We start from the raw sequence: 12,293 nt of genomic DNA on the forward strand, positions 1-12,293 counted from the left end.
ATTTGTTTTTATTGCATGTTCGAATCAATGCTGCTTTCCGTACTTCATTCATAAACTATACTATATATAATGTGTTAACCTATCGAAATCTATCTTTTCAGCATTTACACCTTCATTTGCCAAAAGTCCCTTACAGATAAAGATGCTTGCCGCTTTGAATGGAAACATAACAATACCATGCAATCCACAGGCAGCTCCTGCACCTCAAATAACATGGTTAAAAGATGGCATTGAATTGAGCGTTCCATTATATAGCACCGTGGACTCAAACATTGGAGCACATCGATTACTGAATGGACATTTGATTATCACAAAAGTTACTTTAGGAGACGCAGGAGTTTACACTTGCAGAGCAACTAATGACCTAGGAGAAGCTGACTCATCTACAGAGTTGACCGTTGCTAGTAAGTTTGATTTGCCTAATCCATGATCATGAGGGTTTATCAGAATATCAGATTAACCCATTTATTTTCAATTTGTTAATGTGCTTCTATACGATGGCTCCTTCACTTAACGCATTTTAATGATAACGGAATTATTAGCTAGAACTGCCCATTTTATTTTTGATATCTATATTGACCTTGGACACGAAAACTTTTTTTATACATTAGATGTGGTGTTTAAGCCATGTCATACTTTGAATTCACATGTAAAAAAGTATTGCAACACCTTTATTTTTTAAAACTTGAAAAATCAGCCTCTTATTTTGGATGGAATATGATAAAATAATTGTAAAATAATATTGAAACATAGTTAATGATAATGATAGTTACCTTAGCCGTATTTGGCACCACTTTTTTTGGAATTTTGGATACTCAATGCTCTTCAACTTTGTACTTGATTGGCTTTATAAATATTTTGATATGAGCGTCACTGATGAGTCTTATGTAGACGAAACGCGCGTCTGGCGTACTAAATTATATTAACTTTTTACACCACTGGGTTGATGCCAATGCTGGTGGACTTTCGTCCCCGAGGGTATCACCAGCCCAGTAGTCAACACTTCGGTGTTGACATGAATATTAATAATGTGGTCATTTTATTAAATTTCCTGTTTACAAAACTTTTCGAAAAACTAAGGATTTTCTTATCCCAGGTATAGATTACCTTAGCCGTATTTGGCATCACTTTTTGGAATTTTGGATACTTAATGCTTTTCAACTTTGTACTTGTTTGGCTTTATAAATATTTTGATATGAACGTCACTGATGAGTCTTATGTAGACGAAACGCGCGTATGGCGTACTAAATTATACCTTTGATAACTATAATGATAACATTGGCATTAAGATGAAGAAAAATGTAGAAAAACAAGTTTTTATCTAACCACAATTCTGATAACAAAATGAAGTGTTTTTTGTACAAAAAAAATGCATCTTACAACTTTTACTGTAGTCGAACTTAAAATGTCAGACATTTCAAAATTAATCTTAAGATGATTGTTTACATAATGGTTGATCGTTATTCGCCAAAGAATTAGTATTTTGTGCGCAGCCTCCATTAAAACGGATAACCGCCTATTAACGTCTTCTGATTCCTGCCATAAGTCGATTAATTTGTTGCTTAGGTAGCAGCAACCGTTCCTGATGAAGAACATTGTTTATTTCATGACTTGTTTGAACTGGGGTGTCATTTTGCGCAGTTTACACTCAATAGTGTCCCATATATGCTCGATATGGTTCAAATCCGGGCTACGATCGAGCCAAGGAAGATAAACCGAATTCCATTGGAACAGTGGATCTCCCTCCACGATGCTAATTTCCCACTCTTGCGAGCTCTGCACTACATTGGATAGGGGCAACAGTGTGTTTGTTCGTAAGCAAAGTTCCCCAAAATAGTCTTATTGCACGATAACCAGTAGCGATAAGTCGATCTCGAACAGTTCTTGTTTAAAGGCTCCTGTATGGCAACCACTCTCTTTTTAGGATTGTATTGTTTGCAAAGGGTTTCCTTCTGACCAACCTTCATTATACCCCCGCTTTAAAAAAGGGGGGTATACTGTTTTACCTCTGTCTGTCTGTCAGTCCGTCCGTCAGTCCGTCCATCAGTCCGTCCGTCCATCAGTCCGTCAGTCAGTCCGTCCCATGAAACTTTCGTCACATTTTTCTCAGGAACTACACATCCACCCTTTCTGTAATTTGGTATCAACATTTATATATGTCAGCCATACCGTGTGATGCGTTTTCAGATTCATCACTTGACAACTTCCTGTTTACCGAACACTTGTCTGATTTTACACATGATAGCCAAGTTGAAAATTTTCGTCACATTTTTCTCAGGAACTACAATATAAGGATTTCTGAAATTTGGTTTCAGGATTTATATAAGTCAGCTATACCGTGTGATGCGTTTTCAGATTCATCACTCGACAACTGCAGTAGCTCGCAGTTTCACTTGTTATGCTTGATTTTCCCTAGCAGATGTTATAGGGGGTCTTCTTGATCTCGAAAGGTCTTTAAAATCTTTTGTTACCTAATTTTTATTCTCAAAACGACTTATAGTTGAATGATGACCAACAATACGTGCAATTGTCACAGCGACATACCTGCTTCTCTCATGTTGATAATCTGCCATCTTGCTGCAGTTAAAGAGTTGTGGATGGCCAATTACAAGGTGTCAATAACATAACTTTATAAACTTGGTAAATAAAGTGTTGAAAACAATGAGGATATAAAAAACATCTGTTTTACTGTTTACGGGTACAGTAGCTGCATGTGCAGATTAGAACTTATCGAGTCGATATTTATTGATTAAACTCAGAGATTTAAATAATGTTTAACTAGTTCTATTTCAACAAATTATATCACAAAAAAATAAAGAGTGTTTTTTTTTAATTTGAATTTCAATTTGGTGTTGCAATACTTTTTTCCATGTGTATATTATTTATGTAAAGAAAATGATTTAATGACTATAAATGCTGACTAAAGTAAATATAGAACAACAGAAACATATTGATCTTCGTAAATAGATTAATATGTGTTTCGTCTATTTTTAGATGAAATAACACTGCCTGTAGTACCTGCAGATGAAACATTTGTGACCTGGAATGGAACGGCATTTATACGTTGCGAAGCCTCATATGATTATGACAAATATGATCTGATATATGTGTGGAAATTTAACGGAATGATGATAGATGTCGAAAATGATCCATACTTCGTAAAAGTTTGTATTTATTTCAAATTGAACATAATTATTTTAATAAAACACATTTTTATATTTAATGTCTTTCTAGTACTATTATTTGATATTTACTAAGCTTCTGTATAATGTGAGTTATATTTGTTTATATAGCAAGAAAATCATCACTCCACAGATCAAATAACTGTGAACGTAAAAGAAAATTAAAATATATACATAGTGTACCGAATTAAACATACATGACTGCCATGGTTAGTGAAGTGAATTACAAGAGAGGCGAAAGATACCAGAGGGAGATTAGTAACTGCCCTATCCTAGATTAACATAATGTATTCAGTTGAATATGATACAATCTATACATAAATTTATTGATTGATAGTTTGTTTCGAATGTTTGCTTCTTTTATTTGTTGAAATTAGCTTGCAACTAGTGTTAAGTAAGTGCGAGTACACTCGTTTTTTTGTGCGTATATCGTTTTTATTATTTGTTTATATTGCTTTGTATCGATCGGATGAGTAAAGACCTGTTAAAAAGAAAAATCACAAAAAAAATGAACTCCGAAGAAACTTCAAAAAAGAAAAGTTCCTAATCAAATGGCAAAATCAAAAGCACAAACACATCACAGGAATGGATAATAACTGTTATATTCTTGACTTGGTACAGGCATTTTCTTTTTTTCAAACGATTTTTAAATTGATTTTCTTATGTTGTGCTGTTACGCCAATGTCCCTCATCAGGGGAGGGTAGGCCTCCAGCCGACATGTTCAATACCAAAACATTCTGTATTTGCCTATCCCAAGTTAGGATTTCGGGGTTGGTTCGTGTTTTGGGGTTCGTGTTGTTTGTTCTTAAGTTTTCTATGTTGTGACATGTATACTATTGTTTGTCTGTTTGTCTTTTTCATTTTAGCAATGGCGTTGTCAGTTTATTTTCGATTTATGAGTTTGACTGTCCCTCTGGTATCTTTCGTCCCTCTTATAGGAGCAAGTCGTTTATTGTTATATCATATTTTGTTATTTTGTACATAAATCAAGCTGTTGGTTTTCACGTTTGAATTGTTTTACGTTATATTATGTGTGGGCATTTTATTGCTTGGTATGCGGTATGTGATATGATCAACGTTTTAGAAATTACGGTGACATATAGCTTATTTGCTAACATCTAAGTAATTTCCACACTTGTGGAAGAGGGACGAAAGATACCAAAGGTACAGTCAAACTCATAAATCTAAAACAAACTGACAACGCCATTGCTAAAATGAAAAAGACAAACAGACAAACAATTTGAAATTATACAACATCTCGTTATTGTATAATAACTGTAAATGCAAGTGGTAAATTATGTTTCTCTCAAAACACAGAATTAACAACTTACTGAATGTAGTACATTACCAAAATAAATAAAGGCAACAGTAGTAGAGTGCTGTTCAAATGTCATAAATCGATTGAGAGAAAACAAATCCGGGTTACAAACTAAAATCGAGGGAAACACATCAACTATAAGATGAAAACAAAGTAACAACTGGAACACTGAATTATACATTCACATGACTTTTTATAGAATCTTAAACATTTAGCTCAAATTATATTTTAATTGGTGACAAGACATGGACAGACAGATAGAAAAAAATAGACTTTATTACAGCTTTACAAAGGAGAAGGTCCAGCACGACCACATTTGACACTAAAATATAGCAGTTTTACAACTTGTTAAAATGTAGACTTTTAGTTACATATTGGAAAGTAGAATGGTTTTGCTACCTAAATATGGGTTGTTTTTGACAATAAAAGCACATATATCGGGTACTAGCATCATTAAGTCATACTAGATTACTGAAGTCTTCACAATTTAAGCATTTCAGTTAAATTTAAGACAGCTTCCGTCTTAAATGAAAGAGGCCACATTTGTGTTCATGCTTAATATTGAAATTTAAGATGCATTGATGATAATATATAACATATATAAAGGTTGAAGATGAACACGGATGCGTCCACTTTCATTTTTGACAAAACCCATCTCAAAAGTGACATGTTTTGGCATATTTGATAGATTTTTCATATTTAAGCTAGAATCGGAGCGTTTTTTATGAGTAAATCAGTTAACATCTTTCACATAAACTAATTGTATCAACTGAAATAGACACTTAAGTGTTTAACAAGTGTCAAAAATCTTTCGTCAGATGAACCTGAAATTTGAGGCCAAAATCGGTCCTTACCGAACCTACTCATTTTGGTCAGACTTGCAATAAACATCCATTGACCATAAACACAAATAAAAAAATAAGGGATCTGTGCGCTTTGAGCTTTGCACATCTTTTATTCCCGTTATCAAAACATCAGTAAACATATGTCTAAATTCTGTATTTTTCTATGCCAAATTAAGGGTGTCGTTTAGAATAAGCAACACAACTTTCTCCTTACATTGTTTTAGTAAGATATGATCTATATTTAAAGAGACAAAGAACACTTTTTTGTTTCAGGAAAATGGAGTTAACATGCATGGCTTACGGATACTTTTTTTGTTTTAGGAAAATGGAGTTAACATGCATGGTTTAAGGATATGTTTTTTTGTTTTAGGGAAATGGAGTTAATATGTATGGTTTAAGGATACGTTTTTTGTTTTAGGAAAATGGAGTCAACATGCATGGTTTAAGGATACGTTTTGCACAGTTTAAACACGATGGATACTATGAATGTGTGGCAACAACCACTGTGGCATCAGTCAGCGCCATTGGTAAACTAACTGTCAATGGTATGCGTTCTATTTTCTTTAAATTATAAACTTTGAATTAAATTTCACATATTTTATTTTTCAATTGAATTACAAGAAAGGGAAGCAAGAATTTGAACTTCACTTTTTTTCTAATTTTAAAAAAGAACGATTAAAAACATTCGTGTATTTTATTCCTATTTCTGCACAGATCGTAATACAACGAACTGTTTAAATCACATAATCACATTGCATAGATGATCGGAATAGAATTGAATGTTAGAGATGAAAAGACATTACCATAGCCAATCAAAGACTAGGTAAGAAACAAAAGAACGTTAACAACTTTGTTTAACTAATTTCAGGTCCACCAGGAGAACCTGCTGGGGTTTATGCTATCAAAGGAACCGCTACCCCATACTCGATATCGTTAACATGGACGAAACCAGCAGAAAGGGGGAGCGCTATAACTAATTACACTATTGAGGCTATGACTACATTTAATCCTATATGGAGAAAGGTTGGAGGTTCGTATCAAAATAATTATCAACAGTTTCTATGGAGAAAGGTTGGAGGTTCGTATCAAAATAATTATCAACAGTTTCTATGGAGAAAGGTTGGAGGTTCGTATCAAAATAATTATCAACAGTTTCTATGGAGAAAGGTTGGAGGTACGTATCAAAATAATTATCAACAGTTTCTATGGAAAAAAGATTGGAGGTTCGTATCAAAATAATTATCAACAGTTTATATGGAGAAAGATTGGAGGTTCGTATCAAAACAATTATCAACAGTTTCTATGGAGAAAGGTTGGAGGTTCGTATCAAAATAATTATCAACAGTTTCTATGGAGAAAGGTTGGAGGTACGTATCAAAATAAGTATCAACAGTTTCAGTTTGTTTGAACTTTGATGGATTGTTGTCTCGTCGGCAGTCAAACCACATCTTTATATATTTTTATACTAAGATATGTTGTCAAATTTAAACATCACAAAGTTCAAGACAGATAATGGTTAAATTGGTTTGTTCACTTATAAAGAAACTAGTAATGCTTTGAAATTCTACGTTTAAATAAAGTGGTTTGAACAGTACGCCAACTATGTTTTACTCTTGAATAATGGTTGCAAAAATCTTTTAATTTCAAAAAGGTTTCTGATTTATCTGTGTTATGCATGATACATATGGTATTTTGATTATTTCCCTTTTATGTATTGAAATGTTTGTTTTATAGAAGTAAGTGATTTTGATGCAAGAAATGCCCCAACAGATGATAGCACGGATACTAAAAAGAGAACATATAGAGTAAATGGTCTGTTACCTTATAACAACTATACTTTCCGTATTTTTGCTTCAAATGCTTTTTCTGTACCGGGATACCCAAGTATACCTTCCAGTAAGTATTGTTTTTATCATTTATTTCGCTTCATTAAGAAAACAATTGAGGTTGCACTTTGTAAATACATCTGTTTCATAAACCACGCCTCTTTTAAGGGAGATTATCTACTTGTTCCCAGCTATGATATCTTATTTCATCTCATAGAGACATATCTTGGGAATATAACGAGTAGAAATAAAGATAAATAACGACCGCCTGGAATTCTGAGGAAGACTCATATTAAAGGGAAGGGTAGTACAGAATGTTAGTACAAGATTAAACTCTTATAAGTTTGTTACATATAAATGTGGAAAATATGCCGCACAGGCTTACATTTTGACCTTTGAAGAAAAAAGTGAATATAAGCCTTCTACTCTAAGATATATATGTTTACGAAACCTCATAGAATCTCTTGACTTGAGGTTATATTGAAATTGGCTTACTACGCTCAAATCATTTGAAGGGAGGAATAAGAAAATTTAAGATATATGATGTATATAGAAGGGAATAAACCCAAAAAGATACTACAGACTAACAGTGATGAGTTTAATGTGTATAAGCTTTTCGGATCTGTCAAGCATGTCACACTTAACAATTAAATGCGATATATGCATGTGCCTCTATTTTATATCCATTATTCTCACAGAATCTTACACTATACCGGGTGCCAAACCTGCATATCCAGTCCAGTACGTCGGAGGTGGTAATGGAACATTTGGTACTTTACAAATGTCGTGGCAAGTAAGTTAGACAACTCAGTAGTAATATTTGTAGTTACCAACTGTTCCCTCTTATTTCAAAAAGTAAGAAAAAAAATCTAATTCAACATCAATTAGTACAAGCCTCAGAGTATTTACTGTCGAAATTAACGCATGGAACAACAGCTTTAAAAACATAGGACGAACATTTGCAAACAAAATCTTCAAAGTTCATTGTTTGATTGTATGACAAGAGATAAAGAGAGAAACAATTAAATATCACAAGTCGAATCAAAACAGACAGCACCAAGGAATTAAATTACACGACATGCTACAAACACTATACAGGTGCAACAAGAACTCCAAAAACAAACGGGGTGATCTCAATTGGTCTGGAAGAGTATGAGTTGATTTTCAATTATCAAATATAAGATGCTTTAAACTTTAGTTTATGTGGTGCTTTATTAATTTAATAGGAACGCAAATCAAATGGTTTAGTTCAATACGTGAAGAATTTAGGTTTAAAGAAATACACTCTCAAGATTTAAGGATAAATCCAAATTATATGTTTTGTCATTTCAACATATTTGTGACCCTATATCTGTATATTTAGAAATATTTGGTAAATGTTTCGGGAAGCTAATTAACTGTTATATTTTACTCTTGTGTCAAGTATTCCATGATATATTTTAGCCCTTATCCTTAGAGTATGAAGGAGGTCCAGCAATAGAATACCATGTGTATTGGAGGAGTAAGCAAAACAACAATTCACCTTATCAATTTGTAAGTTTGAACTAAAAGATTTCATCATAATTATTATCATCATTTACAAGGCATTTGGCTTAATCCTGTTATAATGAATGAAATATGTTAGAATTCTTTAATGAGACAATTACCTAATGATACAACAAGTCAAATATAAGTGAAAGATATCAAATAATCTATGTCGAATGAGTAATGTAACACAAAAATATGTTAAGCCCAGCAAAATAAAACATAAGCAATAGAAAGTGTGACATCAGATACCTTAACAAATTAAGATAAAACAGGTTTAATACAAGTAATTCAAAATGATGACTGCCAAATGCAAAACTAGCTGTATTAAGATATTAAAAAAACACATTTTGGGAAATTCCAATAGCGAAAAAAAAATACTAAGCATGTATTTAGAATTAAAAAATAATCATTTAAATAATCCTTTGCATGAAGGTATAGTTTTTAATCCGAGTCATAAGACTTTATTCTATGGCATTGCTATAAAACAAAAAACAGTGATTCCAACTCCGGGACTCCCCCCCCCCCTGGATTGCCCCGAAAAAATGAAGTTCCTACATATTCAATCAGTTATTTTGTGTGTTGAGTGTGTCTGGTCGTCGGGTTACTAATACAGACACACCTATCCCTCAGTATGTCTTAAAATGAACGTTTGTTTATTCTAGAGAACAACGGAAAGGGGGGGGGGGGGCTTTTTTATATACAAAACCGTAAGATATAAAATACATTTATGATTACTTTCACTAAATTGATATAGGTAAGGACTTTAGGTTATAATATTGCCTTAATCTTTAGCCTCTTCTACCAAATCCAACGATTGACTCAAAATGTCGTCCGTGTTATACCAATCCAAATTGACAAATGCATACAAGGAGCATGATGTGTTTTGGTAAAACTAATGCACGAATCGACAAACCTTTACCTGCTGATCCATATTAGCACATGGATTTAACGGGAATATGCACAACAGCAACTTGATGTTTGTAAAATCTACTCACTTGTCAAAGTTTGAACGAAGATAGCTTAAGTAATGTTATTAGTGGGGTTTCGTGTAAAAGAAATCTTATAAATCATGGTTTGATATTGCCAAATAATATGCTATCCGTTCTTTATCATTTAATAATCAATGTTAACAAATATAGGGTTTAGCATCGGGTGTAAGTTAATTATACACCTCGGGCAGTCGGGGTTTCTGATCCAGACACACCTATCCATCGGTGTATAGCTATTACAAATTTATCCACAAATTCAACAACCAGCCTTTTTCAAATAGAATAACCCAAATCACTTTACTATCACCTACTTTTATATCTATAGGTAACAATCCCTGGACGTAAGAAGAAGTTCGTGAGGACATTGACTTCTAATGATTATTACAAACAGTATGAAATTATTGTCGGTGTAAAAAATAGATACGGAATCGGTCCTAATAGTACCATGACAGTGATTTACTCTGCTGAAATGAGTAAGTATACATGTAGAAGGAGTAAAACTCTAGCGACCTCGTTATGGTTAATGAGTAATATTTGAGGTATGTCTTAATTTGCAGTCCATATCAGTTTCTGCGGAAAATACAACTAACATCCATGGAACTGTATAAACATATAAAAGATAATGTCCTGATTAGTATATTATATAAAATGTCTGAACATAAAAGTGTAAATGATGGGTCTACGTCGTAGAATTCGTTTCAGTTCAAAATATCAGTCGTAGAAACTAAAATTGATATCTAATTCTACCTAACTCACGAGCCTTAGACCCTGTTCACACTAGCATTTTTTTTTATCGATCTAATTTGAATCGATCTAAATAAAACCAGTTAGCGTTCACATTATCTTTATTCATAACGATCTCTATCGGTCTAATATGAACCACTGCGTTCACACTACAATTAAAAACGCAATCGATCTAACCTTTTTGCCCGTAAAACTGTAAACGCTGTGTATAAATAGAACTGATTTATCAAATTCATTTGCTGATACACTGATACACACACTTGGAAAAAAAAATTGGATAAAGTTATTGTTTCTCTTGAATCACAATTTAAAATTTTGATACTGGTGTTATTGCAGTTTTCTTTAATTTTGAAAAAAATAACTGTAGCAACGAAGTTACAACACGACTCCGGAAATACTGCGGTTGCTACAAAGAAAAAAAAATCAACATAAGAAAAGAAGACACAGATTTCGCAAATCTATGCTATGGCGAAGACAACATGTTTACAGTTTGTTTTAAAGGTCTTTTAACAGAGAAATATGGATTAAACAACGAACCTCTGAGATAGTTTTGCCGCTATACATGCGCATACGTTATTTTCGATTCAATCGTACTAGTTTAAACCGATCTCTGCGTTCACATCTAAAGTAAGATCGGTTTACTTTAGATCGATTCAAACTAAACTACCTCTTTTGGTGTTTTAGTTTAGACCGATTGAAGATCGATTCAATGCGTTCACATTAGCCCTTAAACCGATCTAAAGTGAACCGGTCTAGTTTAAACCGATAAAAATGTCCTAGTGTGAACGGGGTCTAAGTCTCAAATTAACATATGGACTAGATAACTAGAAGAAAATCAAAACATAACTTTGCGTTTTTGCTAAGGATTTCTAAAACCATTGAATTTCAAACAGAAAAAATATAACCGACCTAATCGACTTAATTAATACGAATCTGAACTGAATTTTCTAAGGCGGTACTAAACACTTCGACTAAAAATCAATTCGGCTCATTTAATTTTCATGAAACAAAAATATCAAAATTTCAAAATACTAATTTTGATCATGTTGATAATTGATGAATAATAACTAAAACAATCTTTCTACGTACAATCAATTATGATTTGATGTGCTTACCTAAATGCAGAAGATCGTTCACTTTTTTTCTGGCCTCGGTTACATAGTGAAATTGGCTACATTTCCAATAGTGCGTCGGTTGGTGTAAAATATGAGACATGGTCAAAATTATATGTCAATAGAAAGTCTATGTCTATAGGTAATTAGACCATGTGCTGATCTGTAACTCTTGTGCTTTGGGTGTCATTATTTTGTTTTCATTGATAATCATGGCACTAAATTTATTGTGTATCATCTTTTGCTTTATTCTTTAATTTATTAATATTAATTATTGTAAATATAAAAAAGAAGATGTGGTATGATTGCCAATAAGACAACTCTCCACAAGAGACCAAAATGACACAGAAATTAACATCTTGTTTAATGCTAGAACATATTTTAATAAATTTTATAGATTTTTGTTTAATTTTATTTTCAGTTCCCCCACATCCGCCAAAAGGCGTGGGTGGGAGTGGTGTGAACGGCACAGCTTTGTTGGTCTACTGGAATCCAATGCCAAATACCAGAGAAGTCATCGGGGGTACAATACAAGGATTTGAGGTAAACACAACTTTAAGTTTAACTTTCATAGTTTGAAAAAGAATCTGACGGAACTACTTTGATTTGTTTAATGTGTAACGCACATGATAAAGACAACAAAACGTAACATTTAGTTTGAGAGGAAAATCGGAATTTATTGGAAACACTATTATTATATGATGTGTATTATCATTCCAGTTACTTATGTGATATTGTAAGACAAAGGA

The 12,293-nt window shown here is 33.0% G+C and overlaps 1 protein-coding gene across 2 annotated transcripts in view; it reads left to right on the forward strand.

Moving 5' to 3' along the window:
• Positions 1 to 12,293, forward strand: part of LOC143063364 (contactin-like) — a 48,484-nt gene that overhangs the window by 30,097 nt on the left and 6,094 nt on the right. For both annotated transcript variants that reach the window (XM_076235479.1, XM_076235478.1), the window contains exons 13-21: positions 102 to 404; positions 2,995 to 3,164; positions 5,765 to 5,891; positions 6,215 to 6,376; positions 7,081 to 7,242; positions 7,871 to 7,965; positions 8,616 to 8,705; positions 10,014 to 10,161; positions 11,966 to 12,087. In XM_076235479.1, the coding sequence (XP_076091594.1) occupies positions 102 to 404; positions 2,995 to 3,164; positions 5,765 to 5,891; positions 6,215 to 6,376; positions 7,081 to 7,242; positions 7,871 to 7,965; positions 8,616 to 8,705; positions 10,014 to 10,161; positions 11,966 to 12,087 (1,379 nt within the window). The remainder of the gene's footprint in view (positions 1 to 101; positions 405 to 2,994; positions 3,165 to 5,764; positions 5,892 to 6,214; positions 6,377 to 7,080; positions 7,243 to 7,870; positions 7,966 to 8,615; positions 8,706 to 10,013; positions 10,162 to 11,965; positions 12,088 to 12,293) is intronic.

Source organism: Mytilus galloprovincialis, chromosome 2 (genome assembly GCF_965363235.1).
Source record: "Mytilus galloprovincialis chromosome 2, xbMytGall1.hap1.1, whole genome shotgun sequence".
Taxonomy (NCBI): domain Eukaryota; kingdom Metazoa; phylum Mollusca; class Bivalvia; order Mytilida; family Mytilidae; genus Mytilus; species Mytilus galloprovincialis.